Genomic DNA, 22,338 nt, shown 5'->3' on the forward strand with positions numbered 1-22,338 from the left:
GAATCTGTGAGTGAGTATTCAGCAATTCGGCGATTCAGCTATGTCCCACCTTAACTCCAAGCTGTGTGTTATTGTCCCAACATTACAGAGTGTGTAAAGTGGATTCTTGAGAAAATCCCACTGGATTCCTGTTTATAGATCTGACTTCACCTGGTTTCAGGGATGGGTTTATCTCACCGCTTGGTTCAGCTTGAGAAACCACCTTATGCTGGCTCATGTTATTCTCTCTCACAAGGGTTCTCTTAACAATGTTAAATCATGCTTTATTTAGTTATGCCACACATGTCTCTGCATGAGCTTGCAGACCTTAAAGGCAACCAAATATTTCTGCAGCGCTTGCAGTTATTTTAGAAAAGTGTTGCAAACACAATCTCCCTCCGGTCTGGGAACTATGTCACATCTCATGTACAGTATCTGTCTGTTTGTGCTTCTTCCAAAATTCCCCCTCCCACCACCTGTCTTTGCAAAAAATGCTCCATAACATGCACATTAAATGCAATAGCATCAAAATGGTCTCATTATATCTCATTAATTCATTAGTCCCGCCACACTTCCTGCAGGGAGTTGAGAAGGAACCTATCTAATGTTGTAGGAGATGTAAGACTTCTTTTTGGGGGGGTTTGGTGTTGCCTTCTTAAAGCTTTAAAAGTTTCACATTTATTTTAGTGAATGTCGGTGATTTTGGTTAAGTCTATCGTCATTGCTGGAGCTTTCAGAACCCAGGGATTCACAAGTAATAGCACTCGCCAATCTAATTCACATACTGTGCACAGCAGAGAAAAGATTGCTGTTCGGTAAATCCTCAAACCGTTGCTTTCTAAGCGTTCGCGCTGGCGATGTATGCATCCCAATGTGGCTCTACGCAGTGCCGTCTGCCCCTGCATAGTGTGTGCTTGCTCCGACATGACTTGTATGTTAAGCACCAACAGCTGACTGTTGTAGCCTCCTTGTAATCGAGCCAGTCACCGCCGTCTGCCAGGCTCCAATTAGGCATGCAAACCTCCCAATACAAGACAGGACTGAAGCTGCCTCAAACCTCAGGTTTCCCCCAGCAGGGCCGGACACTTTTTTGTCAGTTCACTTTACGAACTCCCTTAAAAGAAGCAATGATGGACAAGTGGCCTGTATAAATATTGTTGGTGTTACATCATTTGGAATTAAAGAAGCATACAGTTAAGATGCTAAAAACCTATTTACGGTGGCAGGCTGAACTGTCCATAAGTCTCTCGCTGCAGAATGCCAGCATTCACATCTCCACTCAGTACTTTTGGTCATTGTTATTAAAACCCCACAGGCACATTTCCTTCTAAGTGTGAAAGGATTATCTGTGAATTAAGATGCCGTTGCTAATATCACTTCTGAGCTTTGAAAGTAGCTTTGAATGTGCTTTGCCATCTAACTTCTTTCCGAACTTTGTCAAATTAATAACTTGAATAATCAATCTGCTGACAAGCTATTAAGTAGGCAAACACAGGGTTGGTGTGTGCCTATGTATGGATGTGTAAGTTATTTAATTATTTCAGTTTCCTTGAGCTATTATAAAAGAGCCTAGCTCTCTTTGTTTTAATTAAAGGATAATACCAGTGGAATTTAATTTGAATCCTATTGACCTTGGTTATGAAAACATTGTAATTTAACTGCAGTTTAATTGTTTTTATTTGTATTTCTCATATTTATTTTAAAGGTGTATGGTGAATTTATAAATGCAAGGCAGTTGCAGTATGTTTTAAATGTTCTTTTATTGTGTTGCTTTAAGTTTTGAAGAAAGAAAGATGGGAATGAGGGGATTATAACCGTTACCTGTGTGTTTCTAAGATCATGGCTATGGCCCTGCTGAGTACTACATTGATGAAAAACATTATTTGTGTGAAGTATTCTTTTTTACGGGGGGGATGTTTTTCACTGTTGCAGAGTTATGTATGTACTTTTTAGAAGACTGGGTTTGTAAGGGGATATTAGAGCGTAAACAGTACCTGTGAGGAGGAACTGCAGGTACTGTGGGGTGCCATCTTCCATGTGGATACAGTGAAAATAACTTCTGGTGTCTTTGGTTACTGTGGCCTCTAATTGCCTCTGTGGATAGTTTCAGAGAACAACATGTTCTGTTATTTAGTTGTGTGTCTCAATAGCTGGGAATACGAGGGACATGCCACTGAAAGTCTACAGGGAGAGAAAGGCAGATTGGAATTTTATTTAAACAAACATTTGTCAGAGTCGAAGCTGCTGTGTAGACACAATCTCCAGTGAATGAGTTAAAGCACAATGTGTGAACCAGATAACCTCAATTTCCCAGGGGGTTTCTACAGTGTGGCTATAGATCTACGGTGTCCAAGTTAGCTCGTTAGCATGACTGTGTCAAGACCAGAGCAAATTGCTGTTTTTATTGTTGCCCACACCTCAGTGACTGCCTTTAGCTTTCTGACTGGCTTTTTACATGGTATCTTTTCTTTTGGATATATTTAAGGTGTACATTATTCTCCAGCATTAGCACATTAACTAAGGCCCCTGTTCAAGTCAGCGGGAGCTACAGTAGGTCACTCGGTGGCATTCGGTGTGCCGGACATGTTTCTTGTTTTGGGTTTCACTCCCTTCATGCACATGAGTTTATTGTTGATGTTGGAATAGTCAACTGATGTCGGCAGAAAAATATTGCCTTTGTACTTTTTTGCAAACCGTGGATGCATTGAATCTCATCGCCCTCTGAAGCAAAAATGTGTTTCGCATCAACATTTCTAGATACATGTGTTTAATACACTTATAAATGTAATAATGTGGTGCTTATGTAGTTTTTTGGAGCAACAAAACTATTGGGTTTGGTTATAATGAGTATGGAAGGAGTAATGAATATGGAGTAAAATATAATGATTTGGGTTACTTTTGAGACAAAGGATACACACATTGTTTAAAACTAACATACTTTTATAACACAAATGTTTTTTATTCAATAGGTAATTAATATGTGAGTATATTACACTACATACTATGTATGTATGTGCTTGACGTCCAGTCAGAGACTTTCCTGACAGTCACGTTTAAGACACCAGCCCTTGGCTAAGACTAACACCTGGATATTACTAACTACTAACCTTCCAACATGAAAGTCAGGATCCTAAAGTTATTTGATCTAAAAGGGTGATACCCAGTACTGTGCAGGTGGTGGTTCCATTACTGTAATAGTGAGTTGGTGAATGGTCCCAACTGGTCAGATTTAATGATCTGCAAAAAAAAACTATCCCTCTATTGTTGTTTCTAAGTCTTTTGGAGACTTTAGAGAGGACTGAAAGTCTTAGTGGAGAAATATTAGATTGGTGTCATGAATGAACACGTCAGGGCACAGACATCTTTATTCTTTATCCCAGCTCTCTGCTCACTGTGCCAAATGCTTCTCTCTATCCCTTCTGTTAATCTAGCCTTCGCCCAAATCTCCTTTGCTTCCGGGCTTCTTAGTTCAGCTTTTTGTATATATTATAAAATGTAGGTACGGTCTTTCTTAAAGTATATATATTTTTGCCTGTTTTAGAATATTTAAAACACATTTATACAATTGACATAACTGCTGCCCATTTTCTATCACATCAAGTTACACAAAAAAAAAAAGTCTAAATCCGAAGGTTCTCCTCATGGATAGCTCTAATCAATTTCTATATAAAAAAATGCATTACATAAACACCGTCTGTGGCAGTCAGAATGAATGAAATAATACATTTTTGTTTTCATAGCGTTGTCTTGTAGTTCTAGTGGGAGCACAAAGCAATATCACACATATATTGAAATTATGTTTTGGTCTATAGAGCAGGGATTACGTTTCTTCTGAATTAGTGAAAACTGAATATGATTTAAATCAAAAGAATTTGCTCAAATATGGCATCAAACCCTAATTGCTATTCGTATAAATGCGAGCATCATTATATCATAACCTTTTTTAAAGAGAGACTGTTTTTGACAAGAGTTATCCAAACAGGATTTTAAAGGCAACCGAGCCGTGCTTTATCTGAACAGGAGAAAAAAAGATGAAGAACAAAGATTTTGACGAAGAACAAGTGTTTTAGATTCTGACAGTAATTAAACCTGCCGTGCTCTCACATTTTTACACCTTGATTTTACAGCTCACAATATGCTATCAGCAGAGACACAAACTCCCACTTTTGCTTTGACACACGAGACTCAACAGGCACTTCATCCTAGAGACACTGCACAAGTGGCCGTTTAGAGACAATACACTGAGGAAATGGCTCTGGGAATAGCTGTCTTTCCCACACCACCTGAACTCCTTTTTGTTGTCTTTAGTGTTGCAGATATGATCAGTTGCTTTCTGGCCAGTTGTCCTAGTCTTAGGAGGCATGGCCAGGGTTTGCAGCATGCTATCTGGGATCTTACTGGATGAGGGAAGAAAATGGATATGTTTTCTTTGTATCTAGCTTCAGCCCGTAAAAGCAAACATACTGTGGGTAGTGGTTTTCCATGCTTCCAGAACCTGCATAACCTGGAACAAAGGCCAGTTCATTCATTTGGCCGCAAATCAATATTTGTGCAACTTTTTGACTAAGCCATATAAGGGAGATGTTATCCTCACTTTGAATAGGTTATTGAAATCAATATTTGAGATTATCTTCGACCAGGTAAATTACATAATTTGTTCACGTTTTCCTTGCAAATAGCCTGTCTTTGTTGTGTCTTCTCTCAGGATCACAGGTTGTGACGTCAGTTTGACCAGGTCCAGCTTAATAACGGTGATGCCTATTCACATTACGATGTGTGCTGAAGGAAAACGAACGACGAAGGCCACTGCTGTGACCCACCTCCTCTCAGTCGTGGAATGCGTTTCTATGGCTGTGAAAAACATCGCGTCATGAAACACCAAAGTCTTACTGTGCTGTGATGATAGCTGGCTACCTGTCTTTGCAAACCATTCTCATGAATCTCCCGGTGAGAATTGGGCTGAGACTGACTCACTCATTTGTGTGAAGTGGCGACACGCTGGAGGCTCAGCGGGGTTTCTCTGTCGAGCTCCGGATCACGATTCAGTAGCGTTTCTGTGCTTCACTCACATGCTGCACATCACTGAAGAGTCTTAAATCAAATCGTGTGACATATTAAAAAAAATTAAACATCTCATGTCCTGTCATTCTGACGCACACATGCAAGTGATGATTTCCTGATTAAGCCTTTGAAAATTATTGTGCGTTTTAACACTTTTCATTGAATATGCAAGAGTTTGTATTTGAATTTGTTAGCACGCAGGAAGGAACAAACACCAGGTGTTTCTCTGCATCACAGCAGCTTTAGCTGATGCTGAGAGATGAAGTGCATAAGAGTCTGAGGAAAAGGATATTCTTTGATTTATGGCATTTTGCCTTTTAAATCATCTCCCAGGAGAAGCAGGGATGGGGTAAAGGAGTACGAGAACACCCTGGAAGGACTCAGTCAGATGGCTAATATGAACACTGAGGGGAAAAAATAAATCTTTATATGGTGTTAGTAAAATACTGAAGATTGCTTATTAGGACCGAAGATCATCTCACCCCATACTAATTACAAATGCATAACATTTGGAATACCTCGTTCTTGAGAACTTAATTATTGTCACTATAATTTGCCACGCATTCGCTCTCCTTCTGCACTGAGTCTCCTCCTGTTTAAACCTGTCGTGAGATGCCCACTGCATGCTTTAACATTTTTTTACAATGTCAGGTGTCAGACCATCAATAGCCACAGGTACGAGAGTAATAAACGGCTTGCCTTGGAAGTGGCATTTTTACAGTTAGGATGTAATGTTACTGTAGAACAGAAACACACACAGCCATCTTCATACCCGGCCTACGTTGGGATCTCAACTACACACCTGAAAAGTTTTGTGACTGCCTCTTACACGGTTTTGTCGTGATGACACACACAGAGTCTCACAAGGTCCGCAAAATACAGCATAACCTGGCTAATCAATATGGGTTGCAGCTCCCTCCATTTTATCTAGAAAGGAAGGGTAAATAATACAAACAAATATGTGTTCCTGTTGTGTGTTCAATATGTCTGTTTCTAGCTGCATTTGCCACAACTTTCACCCAAATATGAGATAGTCAGGGATTAAAGTCACCACCTTTTCAGACAGAGGCCGGTCAAGTGACAGCTGTGAGAAGTGACAGTGAGGAATGATCACTAGTGATGGTGAGATGAAGCTTCCTGAAGCATTGAAGCTTTCCATCCAATTGGTTCGCTCATGTGCCGAAGCTTCATGGAGCTTCATTTGCGCTACTGCGCCACCAAGTGGAAAATACATGTAAAACAGGCATAGTGATCATAACGACACCATGGCTTTGGTGTGTGACGCTTTAAATTGAATAAATTATGTTTATCATGCTAATACATCAATTATTAACTTATTAATATTGTGTCTATCTGTATGATATATTGGCGGGGTCAAAATCAAAACTCGAAACCAATTGGGAGAGGGTTGTGATGTGACAGTGGGTCAGTGGTTAGAATATCCGACTTTCAGTCAGAGGATCGGTGTTTCGAGCCTCGGCTCCGCTAGTTCATGTTGATGTGTCCAATTTTGTTAAAGTAAGAATAAGACCTTTTCCACAGTGCTGGGCTTTTTGAGACTATTTCGCCTGCTTTATAAAATACCCTTTCACAGGCACACATGAAGCTGGGTACAGAGATGAAGGGGGGATCCATTGAGTTTCGCTGCCCCTTTATATTTCAAATCGCACGGCAAACCCACGAACCATTTTCTGAATCAGTCACGTGGTACGGCCGGCTCGCGAGGCTTTGAACGTCACCGCATACGTCATCGACACAAGCCTCGATACGCTCTTCACCAAAATCTACCTGGATTACTCGAAGCCTCGACACGAAAGGACACATCACTAATGATCACCATAGAGATGTTTAGACAGCAGTGGTTTCAGTTAGAAAGTTTGAAAGACGCCATTAAAAGAAAGTGTGGGAGAATATCAGGAAAAGGGGAGAAACAGTGGATGCATGCTAATATTATATATATTTTTTGAAAATAAAGACAGATGAAAGAAACCTCAGATCAGCAGGATTTCATCTCTCTCAACCTTAATTCTGCCCAATATTTTCTAAAATGTCACAATGAAATACCTTGCGAATAATGAGAAAGCAGTGTGCTTAATATGAAACATTTTAGACCTTAGCCCAAACACCATATCAGCTGCGATTGTCCTGCAGGACCAATGTTGGAGATATATAATCGGTTGGCCAAAGCCCAGCAAAGTATTCAAGAGTGCACCAAACAGTCACCACTTTATAACATAGTGCAAACTGAAAATATATATATATTTATTATTTTGTTAGCTATGCCTTCTACGTACAATTCATCCATGACAAGTGAACCCGCTAACAACCAGGCAGTGTAACATGGCTCTTTTAGAAATATCTACTCATGACCCATCTGCACATGGAGGTGTTGCACTCTAGTGAGCATCGACATTTCATCCCAGAGTTTCATTCATAGAGGGTACGCCTAAAAAATGGTTGTTCTTTTGAGCGGGCAAAGCAATTTGATTTTGAGCCTGGCGTTATTGCAGTTTGCCCCCGTGTCACCATTCCTCTCACTACAACCTGAGACCAATGTATATTCTGCTCTGTCTTCTTTCCTTTTCCCAGCTGCCATCCAGGTGCAAATCACTCCAACTCAAGGAGAGATCAGCGTTGGAGAGTCCAAGTTCTTCCTCTGCGAAGGTAAGAGTGATCTCTCAAACACACCTCATTTAACACGGCTCGTTGCAGATTTCCCCTCATGTGACAATACTGGCAGTATTAATTTAGATCATCTGATAAAAGTGATACACTCAGTCAGTTTGAATAATGGGACTTGCGTCGTCGTGAATGTACTCTGATTAGAAGTTACGCATTATAGAAATACAAGACAAAAGACGAGACGTGCTGAAAAAAAAAAGACAAGGATAAATGAACTGAGCTGTCTTTTCTGAGGAGGTAGAGGGATGTTATGATCACAGTCGGGGAGGAAGGGGCTTAGAGGAGGAGGTGGGAGAGAGATGCACTCTGAAGAGATAATGAGACAGAGGTCTGAGCCGGTTGACTGTACATGTGCAGCTATCAGATGACCTGAGTTGTAGGTGGTATTTGCATTTGGTGAGTAAGCTGTCTGACATTATAGACTATTTGGTACGTAAATAAAATCACCCCAGTCAGTAGGTCACAGCTATTATAGAACTGCAGAGACTACACAATAACGGTTTAGTTCACCCAACTTACAAAACCAAATAGGACGCAGCCATTCAAATAAACTTGGTCTTATCCACAAGTAAAAGTGAGATTATTTAGTTTGAGTGAGCTGACCATTTACAAAGAAATGACTGTACACTGGAACAGTGAACTCTTGACTCCCGCTAGAAGACTTGTTGCAACCGATAGTAACACTTTCTATGACTCCATATAATGCATTATGATATGTTACTATTTTCCTATAACACTGTATAATTATAGTTATAAGCACTCATAAATACCCATAATACTTTACAACAATGATCAATACAAATAAAGAAGAATATGATAGACTTAACAAGGTCAAGTATTGTAACACTTCACAATTGCTGGTCAATGACTGACATTTTATTGTCGCAAGGATCATATTGCATTATAATTTAATGTTCTAAAAGATTATTTTCTTTTTAGAATGAATTATTCATTATTATCACATAGTAGTATGATACATTATGGTATAAGTCATCATAATATGCTTTATAATGTGTTATGATTATTAAGAATCATTAATATGATTAATCGTATTATACAGGGCTATAAGAATATTAGAACACATCATAATGCATTATAGAAAAATACTATGCAACCAATTTATTCTATGTTATTTTCTGGCTTTCAACTTGAATTCCAATTCTCCATTTGAAAAGGATGTCAAAATGCATGTTTTACACCCTTTGTGTTGACATAATGTTTCAGGGCAACAAAAAAATGCTTTAAAAAGATCGCCGTTTGATTTTTCTTTTAGCAAAATCTGCCTGCTACTGAATAGTCGTCTGTCCCACTGAGCAAATAGAAATAATGCATGTCAGTCTTTATGTTTCAGTGAGCATATATTAGTCCGGTCTGGAAAAGATGAGACGGGTTTTGATTTAACAATAATGTTTCCAAACCATTGTAACGCAACATAATTATTGATTTATCAGCTTTCTTTGACTGAGCTATATTGATTATTCCTGTTTGATCTTTCATTTTGAGTCCAATTTTTTTTCTCAGAGCACAGAGTCTTGCATAAGGCTTGTTAAACTATGATGTAATACATTATAGAGATGCAACTGGATAATGTATTCTAATACACAAAGATAATACACTCTGAATGGAAGCGAAAAGCATCCAAATCCAAATATTTAACGAAGCAGGAGGCCAAGCTAATGCAAAACTGTTATAACATGTTAAAACATATATCCACTTTATTTTGAGGTTATCATTTGAATGGCAGCTGTTGACTTATTGCTTCCTGGCCTCACTCGACTTTACTTCCTTGTGTTTCAGTGGTTGGAGATGCTAAAGACATTGACTGGTACCTCCCCAGCGGGGAGAAGATCCTCCCCAACAGGCCAGACATCTTTGTGAGCCGCAACGATGAAACCATGTCCACCCTCACCATATACCACGCCAACGTGGACAGCGCCGGGATCTACAAGTGTGTGGCGAAGAACGGGGACAAAGAGGCCCAGGCCACAGTCCAAGTGAAGATCTTCCGTAAGTCTCATCATTTTTATCCAAATTTGAAGCATTTTTTTATGTTACACCATTGCCATTGAAGAAAAAGCCTGGAACCAACCTACTCCCTCATAACATAGCAATTACTGTAAACCTTACTCTGTCTCCCGGGAAATACCTTTGTGTTTTACTAATTGCTTGACAGATATGTCCAATGGATTATATTCACTGACAATGTATTTTTTTCACTGACAATGTATCCTTTTTGGCAAAACCGTTTAGTACATTATTAATGGAATTTACAGGAGACTGCTTATACTGCTGTATGCTGTACCTTAGTTTTAAAGACAACAATGCCAACAATCATGTCACATTTAGTGACATGATTGTCGGCATCCAAGCCAAATGTAAACAAAAGATGAAGTTATACTTGATCATCCAAGACAACGTAGTCTCCTGGGTTAAATCGACAAATTATTCATTAACACGTTTGTTATGTTCTTTTCAGGTACGTCTTGAGAAACTTAAGCTTTTACTTAATCCTCTACTCCTGCTGTCAACCATCCAACTAGAGTATGGGGTTGTGTTGTTTCAACCAGGATAATCTAAGAAGTCCTGTTAATAGATTCATAAGTGTGATGCTTTTCAGACGCCAAATCGCTCCATGGCAGTTTGTTAGGTTACAAGGAAGGATACAGCATTCAACGGAGTTGTCCCATTGAAATGACATAGGGCTATGCACGCCCTGGGAATCTTTGACTTCCTTCGCACAACATCTCCGATAAAGTAAAATCTAGACCAACCAAACATTAATAAGAAAAGCAGAACCAACCCTAAGGTGCCTCGTTGTACTGCTGTAAGATTTTTATAAGCAATCTAAATATGACGCATGAAAGTTTTCCCCTGTTAAAAGTGTTGGTCTGTTCCTCACATCTCTCTACAGAAAAGATCACCTTCGAGAGCGCTCCCACCCCTCAGGAGTTCAATGAAGGCGATGACGCTGACATAGTCTGCGATGTGGTCAGCTCGCCGCCGCCCACCATCATCTGGAAGCACAAGGGTTCGAGGATCCAGGTTGCCAAAGACGGTGAGCCATTCCATCTCCTCACCCTGACTCCCTGAGCAGTCATCTGACCTTCCTACCAACGCTGTCTGTCAATCTGCGTTTTCCAATCAATGTTGCCAAACTCTTCCTCATCTTCTCCTCCTGATGCCCCTCATCTCTGAACAAATATGTGCTTTTTCAATGGGGAAGTTTTAGATCTCACAGATGCATGAACATGGAACATATATTTGTTTGGCCCAGCATGAAGTGGTCATTGCCAGTAGAAAGAATGTAGGAGGGGAAGATTGGACTTTAAGTTTTCCAAATAGATTAGTAGTACTCTGGAGGCAGAAATAATCTGACAAACTGAAGAGAAAATGGAAAAGTAGAAGGGTAAGAGTGAGAAGAACTAACAATATAATGTCTGTCTGTAACAATAAAAGACAATGCAGTCTATCACTAACAAGTTATGCAGGTTAGCTCGTTTAACAAACAGAAAAACACAGTTAATTTATATTTTCTAAGTATATGTTTTTCTTGATCTTATTTGTTTAACTCAAGATGAAATATAAATTAGGTCCTTATTGTAGGAATGCCAAGTTTGCTCATTATCGTAACCATACGATTAGATAAAATATTTTTGGAGTATATCAAGTGTATCAAAAGTATGTTGTATCTTGTAGTTGTAGTTAGTTGTATCTTGCTCCCTGACAGTGGCCAGAAGCTGTAGTCAGATGTCATTTACGGCCCATTTCATGTTTTCCAACGGTGAGCTGCAGTCAAAGACAAAAAACATCACATGTCCAAAGAAACTTCTCAAACCACTCCTGCATTATATTCCTTCTCTTCACACTTTATCCATTTGTTTGACAAAAGTGTTGCTTCTACAACAAACACGCTTTGGAGCTATGAAGTGTGTCACAGAACCAAGGTGTCTGTTGGGCAGAAACACTGAACATAAAATAAACACTGAAGAAGTGAACAGTGCTTTGTGGGAGTGGATTCTGTGGACATTCTTATGCATTTCTCAATATTTTGCTGCCGTGACTCAACACTGGAAACTATTCTAACCGCTGTTAAAGTTGTGAAGGATGAACATGTATTTTTTTTGTGAATTTCAACTTCAGGCAGGAGAGAACATTGACCTCAGAGAGTTCAACTAAAACTATAATCTGCTGTATAAGGACTGGGGTGGAGAGACTGGATCTATTTTAACCTTACAGTCACCCCTCCCTTGGTGACCGCTGGAGAGCCTGGAGTCACCACAGTGTTGTGCTTAGCCCGCCTTTATTCTTGGAGTCTGGTCAAAGAATGTGTTTTTCACTGGAAAAACCACTAATTGTAACCAACACTGAAAACTGCTTATGTAATATCCCTCACAGCAGTTGACCTAACCATATGCTGCATGTTGCATTGTTAAACCTCCTATCAGAACTGCATTGTCACATGTGTCAATGTAACTCGAGTTGAGAGCTGGTCAGGGTCAAGTAAAGAATACCACACTTAAAAAATGGGTACACTTTGGGTCACTATTGTGATTGGACTTGAGTTCAGGCGTAGAGGTTATTCCACTTATTTACATGTGCAAGCAGACAGGAAGCAGACAACAGGCACAAATATTGTGGAAATTAGTGGTGGAAGATGTGTAAGTAAAAACACCATACTATTCAAATATTACACTACAAGTAAAAATCCTGCTTTCAAAAGTATTAGCAGCTAGATGTACCATACTGATGTAATCAGAAGTAAAAGAGCAGCATGTGCCTGTATTATTAACGATGTTTTAACATAACAAATAAGCAGCATGTAAACGCTGTTGTCGCTAGCAGGTTGGAGCTACTTTTAACTACTTCATATGTTGGTTATTTAAATATATGACAATGTGTCATTTTATAAGCTGATCAAATATGTTGCATGTAAAATGCAAAGTAAACTATAGCTGTCAAATATATGCAGTGGAGTGAAAAGAGCAGTATTTGCCTCTGAAATCTAGTGACGCAGAAGTTAAAAGTAACATAAAATTAAAATATCAAAGTAAAGTAAGCCTAACTCATAATTGCATTACGATATTTTGGTGAATGTACTTATTTATCCTCCATGACTGGCAGAAAGCTCCAGAATGGTGACCAAAGTGGAGTTTAAATTGTTTGTGCAATAAAGTGTGCAAATCCCAAATGTGACAAGGAGAAAAAGTTCCACGACATCATTCTTTCCATCACTCGGTATATAATTATATGCATCAAGTGATTTTTATAGCATACACTCTTTCTTTAGTTCACGTGGTGGGCTTCTCTATCAGACAGCCAGAGAAACTTAAAGACTTGTACTTGCATGGTAAATCAAACTGGGGCCACTGAAGCTCCCCGTCCCCAAAGAAGAAATAAATTGGTCTGTGAAAGCCCTGCTTAACAAGTACGCCCTAAATAGCCAACATATTTTAATCAAGTGAGTTTTAAAGAACACACACTGGCTGGTCACCAATTTTAGAGAAGCGCTTTAGTTCTCCTAAATTGGGCCACAAAGAGAACAAACAACAAAAATGACTCGGCTCTTAAGGCTCCTAAATCAGATGTGGTCAGAGAGGCCTGGATTTTAATAATGCGGGAGAGGAAACGTGTGAGAAACACCTGCTTTCTGTTAAGGTGGCTCACTCCAGCTCTGTGTGTTTATGGCTGGTTTAATTAGAGGGGCAACAGATTGCCAGGCTCAATGATCGGGGTGCAACACCGCTGAAACACGCCTGGTGTAGCCGGGGTGTCACGCTGCTCTCTGTGTTCCTCCAACCTCTTGCTTGATTACTCGGGATAATTGGGACTTGAAAAAAAAAAGAATCTGGCTCCAACTTCCCGTCTGAGCTTTTAAGTCAAGCATTTCACGTTTAAAATGTCCCTGTTGAACCTTAACTTGAATGTATGCACATAGTCATATTTTCAAGATTGAAGGAAATACTCGTACTGAAGTTCAGCCGACCACTTGATGGCTTGGTCCCACATCGCAGATGTCCATCAACTATGGCACACACACATGGTGCTCCAGTTCATCTCTTCCTTTTAACTGCTTCGAGGAGGGAAACTACAACATTTCTAATGGAGATCGACGTATTCTTTCAAGATGCTACAAAATTATTTATACTCCATATAAATATCCCTTCTGGGCAAATTGCTAAATGTACTGTTTAATTGTGTGGATATAGTCTGTGTAATCTTATGTGATAAATTACTGTTCTCTTTGCCATTTCTGTTTTAGTGCGATACAAGATCATGCATAATGGCCACCTGCAGATCCGCGGCATTAAGAAGATAGATGAGGGCATGTACAACTGTGAGGCTCGTATCATGGCAAGGGGAGAAATTGACTTCCGGATGATCAAGGTCGTTGTTAATGGTAAGCGCTGTCTGCATCCCTTTCACCTTCTGCTCCATACTCGTCCTGTTGCTCAAAGGAGTTGTTGCTCAACACAGAAAGGTACAGTAATGATGACCCAAAATGTTTTTATTGGAAATGTTCTTTTTTTAAATGAAAGATCACATCCCTGGTCAAACTGTGCACTTATTTACAATATGTGCGAAAGAAATACCAAAACATGTATGTATCTGTATATTCAAAATCCAATTTCCTTCCTGTAAAAGTGTGCTTAATAACCGGTGCCCAATATACAGTATTTCATGGATGCCAGCCACACACACCACCACAGCTAATTTCATTACGAATGACGCCACAACACAAACACGCAGCATATATATTTACATTATCCCCTCCTCCCCAAAGATTTGCTGTTGAGGCTTTCAGGGCATCTCATGTGTCAACCAAGGGGTTTCAGACCACCCAGGACCCGCTGTATTATTGCATATCAATCATGACACGCAGTACCAAAACAGAAATTTTTATCCCCCTACTTGACATCTATCCAGTATATCTTGATGGAGCCTCTTCAGAACACCACCTCAGGATGTTTATACACTCGCTGCATGTACTCATTACTTTTCCATTTTCATCATCTCTTTTTCAGTGCTGCCCACCATCCGCGCCCGGCTGTCAGAGGTCAACGCTACAGCGGACACCGGTCTTTCTGCTTTGCTGGCCTGCGACGCAGACGGTTACCCTGAACCCACCGTCACCTGGGCACAGTATGTTATTCCACTGGCCTGTTGTAATGATAAGATCAGAGGTAGATCTGAGCTGTCATAAAGAAAACAAAGTGAATCCCTGGGTTTTAGTTTTGCATAGGTCCACATGGTTTTCATTAATTTTAGGTATTGTTGTGGGATTGAGCTGTAACTGGGAAAGAGAGAAAATGCTGAGTAAAAAACACACACACAGGGTGGGAGGGAGGTGGATGAGTGAAAGCAAAGACAGGGCTTTCAACCACGAGACTGTTGTTTGAGACTGGTGTTCGTGTCCCAAAGTGTTGTTGAGTTATTTTAAAGTTACATGTTTTCCATTGTTTTGTAATGTTGTTTTACGTTTTACATTTTAATTTTTTTAAGCCCAAACATAATGATTTTACGAGTTTGGAGATAGCATTTAGAGAAGCTACAGAGAGAAACTATTTCAACCGATACTTTCTGTTCAGTTAGTTATAAACCTCCCAAATATAATTATCCCTTTTTGTAATCGGTTTAATTTCTATGGTTTTGGCAGGAAGATGATTAGCTTTATGACTGACACTTCTTCTGTAAGGATGAGCCTATGCTCTTCAGTGACAGAATGCACTACGTAGCACTGCATCACAGCTGGATCACAGGGTCATGTGGAGATCAGGTGGAGATCAAGTGCCTCTGGGATTTTGTCGGGCTACCTCTGCCCTCCGTCACCAGCTGCTGGACACAGTGACAGTGGTAATGTCACTGTGGGCTGGACATGTATGTAGTGACCTGACACTGATGTAAAAAGATGCACAGTCAAGGACAGGAAGGGTTCATTGCAGGGTTCCATTATGATACTTTTTTACATTATCAACTGCATGTATGTATACTGGATGTACTATAAGAAACATAATATCCAGCTGGTATAAGATGCAGATATTGACATACCAAGTGTTTGATTCAATTCAGCTATGTTGAAGAGTGGCTTATTGACAACAAATAGTATTATTTATTTTTTTTATACGATACTTGTTGTCAGCTCAGTCTCTGTGGACTGAATGCCACAATATGTCCAGGCAGCGCCTCGGAATGAACACGACTGTTTTACTTCTTCTGAAACTCAAACCATGGCTGATTTAAGCATGTCTACGGTCCAAAAAAAATTATTCAGATTAAGATTTCAACTTGGTTCCTAACTCATAGCATATTTTCTTTTATTGGGCTTATTCAAATATATGCATATTTTGCTGTGCTCTAAACAAGGCCTTTGAAAGGGTCCTTCAACGCCATCTGGAAGCACAAAAGCACGTCTCAGGTTTAGCACTAATCCAAGGGGGCTGGTAACTTGTGCCACTTTTCTAAATTAAGCCTTCTGATGAAGTCTGAAATGTAAGACATTGTGAACTACCTTGCTTGCTGGTAATGCTGCCTGCTTCTCGCGGCCTTTCTGGACAAACTGGTTCCGCCCCCATTGGAAAAATTGCATAAGTGCAAGATTCATTTCAGGGAGATGATGATGTAAAGTGTTGGTAAATAGGGCATACATATGAATTTGCGTGGCTTTGCCTACAAATAGGTGTGTGGGAGAGATGATACGATGCGTGCACTTACACTGTAACAAGTGCAAAAAGGCTTTGATGAGTATTATTACTTCCCACGCACTATTTAAACTGCATTCCATTTGGATCTAGTTCAAGTAGCGATGTAGCAGGCGCTCACGCACGGACAAACCTTTGGTGAGTCTGCACCTGGTTACACCTGCTTGTTAGTTTAAACATGGCGTAGCCATAACATTCAGTAGGTGTTACAAGGTGGAGATTTAAGCAAATATAAAAATGGTCCTTCTTTGACTAATAGAGCCAAACAAAAATAATACAAATCGGCTCTCTGCAAAAAAGAATAAAAAGCAATATATATTAAGTTTAGAGCAACTTCATGTGTGAGAAAATGGGCAACATTTTTGTTTATTTATTGGGTGTCAATGCAAGAGCAATTGGATCTAAATACCTGTTTATATATTTTGTATTTGATATTTTAATTCATTTAGATGTGAGATCTTGAAACGTATTTTGTTTGCAGAGAAGGTTAAAAGCCAAATTAATCTTCACAGCCTGTGAATACAACCTGAAAATTAATCAGCAGTATACATTTAAGATGTGAAATGTTGATTAAATAGGCGTAGGACATCGTCAAATAGCGATTAACACTCGACATTCCAACATCAGCTTTTGTCTTTCAGGTCTTTCAAGGATATCAGTTGACTTTTTCTAGCATGGATTTATCATTAGCTTGTATAGTATATCTCAAGTACCTTTACTCAGTATGAATTAATATCCTTGATCACCTCTCAAGCTCCGACAGGTACAAATAACCAACATTCATTTCCATCATACAGCTGTTAGCTCAATGTATACTTTCATATTCATGGTGCATCATTTAATGGTGTCACGCAGCAGTAGCAGCAGCAGCAGCAGCAGCAAAAACAACGCTGGGAGAGGAATAAAGCATTTTTTTTGCAGACATGTGAGTGAATAAAACTATTGAACACCCAGATGCTGCGCACAGCTGTCTTCCATGCAGCAAGGCTGGAGTGTGATGTGGGTGTTGAGGCTGAGGTGGATGAAATTCCTGGCCAGAACAGAGTTGAGGCAGACAGGGAGGTTGAAGGGAGGACAGATGAGTGAGACAGTGAGAAAACAGAGGGGTGAAGGAAGCTTGTTTGTTGTTTGTCATTCACTGTCTTCCTGCATAAAAAGACCTCAGGAAGGCTGCTACTCCGGGCATACAAATACTTCCACAAACAGGAAAGTTAGCGTCTAGTGAAGACTTCTGCTTCTCGAGAGCGAAAGAGGGCTTTCTCAAAAACTGAAGGAAACATGTATCGTCATTAAATTTGTGCGTGGCCTTCCAAAAACACAGACAAAAGGGCTAAAGGAGAGCTGAGGCAAACAAAAGCTGTAGAAATATTGGAGAAGTTTCTCAGAGGCACACAGCACAGGGTAGCTTTTGTGGTCTCCGAGCCTTTGTTGTGCATCAGCTGCTCTCTTCCTGAGATAAAATCCTAAGCAGATCATTGTCAGTGAGTTAAGGAAGTTATTTGTAGGCCCCTGAAGTTGTGTAGGCAAACACTTGTGATGTGAACCCCGCCATGTATTTTTCTTCTTTTTCCCTCTGCTATAGTAACAACGTTGTCCTTGAAACGGGTGATAAGTACACGCTGAACGAGGATGGTTCTGAATTGTTAATACAAGGCGTCAAGAAAGTGGATGAAGGAGATTACACTTGCATCGCCAAGAACAAGGCGGGAGAGAAAACCGAGGAAGTCAGCCTGAACGTGTTCGGTAAGAGAATAACTCCTTTCGCTCACAAAAGCAGAACAGAGGCTGAGGTTCTGTTTTTCTCTCTGGCCTTTTATTTTCTACTTATTGACATTTGCTGTACACTTCTCCACAGCTGTTTCCAGTGGCTTGGTGCAGAGTTACACAGCGTGAAGCGTACAGTGAAAAGCGTGTCTTATTGAAAACTAATTAAGCCACCCCTTAGGACATTGAAAGTTATCACACTAGAGTTTCTCTCCATGAGCAAATTTGCACCAGCCTCATGTAATCATGTGCTCGCAGCTTTATTATCAGTCAATGGGGTATGAAACCACAACTCTAATGAAGCCTGTCTGTATACTTCACTACAGTAAAGCTAATAATATGTAACAGCTATTTAATGCCGCACTAATCCATATTTTCAACATTGCATCAAATGACTGTCTGTCAATGGGCAAATGGGCAAATGTTTGCTAACACGTTCGCCATTGTTGTCTTGTTTCTAGTGAAACCCAAGATTACCTATCTGAATAACCAGACCGCCTCAGAGTTTGAAGAGCAGGTCATCCTGACCTGTGAGGCCCTGGGCGACCCCACACCCACCATCTCCTGGAGTTTCCAAAACAGGGTATTCACTGAAGGAGAGCAGGTACTCATTGTGTGCTTCTTTCTTTAGACAGGGCCACATTCAAACAGCACACTTAATCAAACTCTGTCTTTTGACAAACCAGATTGAAAACCAAATAAGAAGGTTTGTTTGAAGGACAAACGTCCTTCAAACAAACCTTTGGAAATAGAGAAGCTCCACATATAAATATCTGTACTGCAGAATTGGCACGTTTTTTGGCACAACTTCTGTTATGTCCATAATGTGATGATCTGCATGTTTTGGCAATACAGCGCAGACACTGTTAACCAATCCTATGTATGTGAACTTGAGAACCGCTGTTATAATTGTAAATTGTCATTTACAAATATCCACCAATATTCCCACGGAATTCAGTCGCCTGTGCCCTGCTTAGTGTACTTTATTTGCAGCCTTCCCATCTTACATAGATTGGCCAATCAAAAGAAAATGTTCACTGTGCTTCATACACTCAAAACTTCCTTTTCCCTCTTTGTACAGTAAAGTTTAGATTCTAACATCTCTAAACTTCCGGTAGCCTTCTCCAACACTGCTGGAGTTGCATCAATGATTTTGTACGTTTCAGTCATGAATGCTGAAGGGGAGAAAGTGCAGATTGCCATAAATCCAATTTCCAAGCAGTTTCATGGGCTGCTATTCCCCAGCGTTGCTAAGGGTACATGTAACTCCCTATTAATCATTAGCATTTAAAAGGGAATATTTGTGTGAAAATAGTATGAAAAGTGTTCATTATGAAATTCAGAGAACATTAAGTGAGAGGTAGTCTAAGAAAGAGAAAATTATTTTATTGAAATTAGCTGCTAATTAATGCTGCCCTGAGTCTCCTGCTATCAGGAAATCTGATTGTTTTAAGCTCAGCTTTGCTACTCTGGCAAACTGCTGTGATTATCCACTTTGCAAATGAGTAGGCAAGTTTTGTAAACATAAAGAAAGTAAAGAAGTCCTTGCACGTAAAGCCACACAAGGGTCATGCATGTTTTTCTCTTCATGTCCTGCAGGAGCATTGGAGATAATGCTGGATTAAAGCTTTGGCTATAGAAAAGGCTCCTTAACACGTATGAGCTGTGAATACCGTCCTTATGCATTTTCTCCATTACAGTGGTCACAGCTGTTGGCAGTCGCAGACTGGAGAGAGAATCTCATCCCAAGTCTATTGTTATGCTCTTATCAGCTCATTAAAGCGGTATATTTTTGAAAAATCCATCTTAACGGTCTTTTCTGACTACATGCATCATGTGAGCAGTAGACAGATTAGTCACTTTAGAAGGGTAATTTCCTGCTGTGAACGCAGTAAACAGTATTAAGATAATTACCTTTCTGCCTCGAGCAGGTTTGTGGATTCAGGAACACCTGACACTCCGGTTCTTGCTTCAGCGTGCATTAGATATGGCAAAAATAATAATACATCTTCATATTCTGTTATGAAGTGGTAGTTAGGAACTGTGTATTTCCCTTGCAGAGGTTCCCATAACCTGGTTTATGGACTGGTGCTTAGCTTTCAGAAATATGCTACCAAGGCTCAAGGAATATACGCATGTTTGTCTGTGACTGAGTTTTGACATCGACGAGTAAGTACCCACTTCACTGTTCACTTTTTGAACAGCTCTTTGTTCAAATTCTAAACTAAACTAATCATCGTCAAACTCAAAGCACATACCTTTACCAGCCGTTTGCCCGAGTGGTACGCTTTTCAATTGTAACAGCAAGATCCATCAATCAGAGACGTAGCTGTTCGAATTCAGAATTGTGGGTAGTGTTGCACTCCTGCGAGTAAAACAGTTTTTTTTCTTCTTAAAATTAGTTTAATAATCATACAGCCTTGTGGCTTCTACAGGAGCATATACCATCAAGGCTTATAGTATGCATACCTTGGTTGGTCACGGCATTATGGCTGAAAATCAAAACCCTTGATTCAGAATATGAATGGGATTGTCTTCTCCGTAGACTCACTGTTAAAATAAAACAGTTAAAAATTGCATTTATTTTTGTGCTCTCTATTGTGGATACAACAGTGGTTACTTAGCAGGAATCCCATGCCTTACATGATCAAACACAGTTGTTATGTGCATGTAACAATAGGTGTACTATTCCTGGAGACACACAAAGTAAATGCAGTGAAAGCACCTGTGCTGGTTTGTCCCAAAGGGCACTGAGTTGCACAATATGTGGGCCATCCTGGCCTGCTTTACTTCACAGATCTGTCCAGCTGCATTCAGCTAGTGCTGTGTGATGAATTATGTAACGTCAGATATGTCACTGCGAGACGAGCCGTTCTACCTTGGTATGACAACGTCAAACTAAAAAAAGACCACGATTATGACAATCTGCAGCATCTTTGCAAGTGGTACCAGTTCAAATCAATACGGATGAATAAGGCAAGTGTTATTTAGTATTTTTCTTATTGTCAACATTAAAGACAAAAAACAATAAGGCATTGAGTGTTAAAACACATGGGTTTTGAATTTACAGCAGCAAGATGTTGGACAGTGTGCGGGGCTGCCTCGTGGTAATAAAGAAAGTACTCAGTGCAGCAATGTGCCTCAGTGATGTTTCATTTTTAGATAACAATGGAGGTCGAGGGCATAGACAAATAAGCGATATTATGCTCTGTCTGCACAGGCAATACTTGCAATGGTTTAAATTGATTGCAAAGCAAATATTAGACATGGCATTACTACAGATGAAGTTAATGGAGTGGACATGTTCCCTTAGCCAAAGATGCATCAAAAATGTTTCTGTTTAAATTTAATGATTTACTCATACCAAGGCTTAAATGCCCCAGGTTATCATTTAATATGAACTGGTAATTGCCACAATTGGACCAGATACATTTTTTAAATGTTGGAACACTCTGACAATGTGTTATTGGCATACCATATTTAAAAAATAAAAAAAAGTAGTATCTTATATGCTAAGTAAGATGATATGTTTAATACCCTATAGTCCACCCTGTGTGCCTGTGAGCTTTAAGATGATTCCTATAGATATAATGGTTCTGTGTTGTTGTTTTCTCTTTGGCTTTGCTGTAGGGGATGAACATAATTAATAAAATAAATAATTAAGTTTTACTTTTACTCCACCATCTGCTATCACTAGAGCCTCTGAAAAGCTTAGCTCCTTTCTGATTTTAGATTATCTTTGAGACCAACAGTGTCATTTTTGTGTTCTGTGCCAATAACTCATTTAGCATATTTCCACCAGATTCGGCAGAAGACTAGAGTAGTACTTCGTACGTCATTTATCAACTAGGACAATGACAGCGGCAAAATACTTAGAAACTCTTCATAAATTCAATCCAGAACCGTCCCATTATCATGAATGGGTTCCAATAATAATACATCTTTAATTGGCACATTTACACCTTAACAGACTTTGAAAACAGTTTTGCTCAGGGAAACATCTCAGATTAATTGTTTTAAAAGAACAATAACATATAAAAAGTATAGCAACAATAAGAGCATTTAACTCAATTAGTCATTAAAGCACATTTGTCACTGTGCATTATTTTATTTTTTTTCATTAATATCTTTTTTTTTTTTTTTTCGTTTGAAATCA

At 39.6% G+C, this 22,338-nt stretch overlaps 1 protein-coding gene across 1 annotated transcript in view; it reads left to right on the forward strand.

Annotated features, from left to right (window-relative positions):
* The window catches only part of ncam1a (neural cell adhesion molecule 1a), a gene marked incomplete at its 5' end in the record, with an annotated part of 237,119 nt that overhangs the window by 152,874 nt on the left and 61,907 nt on the right, over window positions 1-22,338 (forward strand). The window contains 7 exons of the mRNA XM_079234557.1: window positions 7,630-7,704; window positions 9,520-9,729; window positions 10,634-10,777; window positions 13,982-14,119; window positions 14,745-14,862; window positions 18,001-18,161; window positions 18,644-18,786. Coding sequence (XP_079090683.1) covers window positions 7,630-7,704; window positions 9,520-9,729; window positions 10,634-10,777; window positions 13,982-14,119; window positions 14,745-14,862; window positions 18,001-18,161; window positions 18,644-18,786 — 989 coding nt within the window. The remainder of the gene's footprint in view (window positions 1-7,629; window positions 7,705-9,519; window positions 9,730-10,633; window positions 10,778-13,981; window positions 14,120-14,744; window positions 14,863-18,000; window positions 18,162-18,643; window positions 18,787-22,338) is intronic.

This window comes from Taurulus bubalis (genome assembly GCF_910589615.1).
Source record: "Taurulus bubalis genome assembly, chromosome: 2".
Lineage (NCBI taxonomy): Eukaryota > Metazoa > Chordata > Actinopteri > Perciformes > Cottidae > Taurulus > Taurulus bubalis.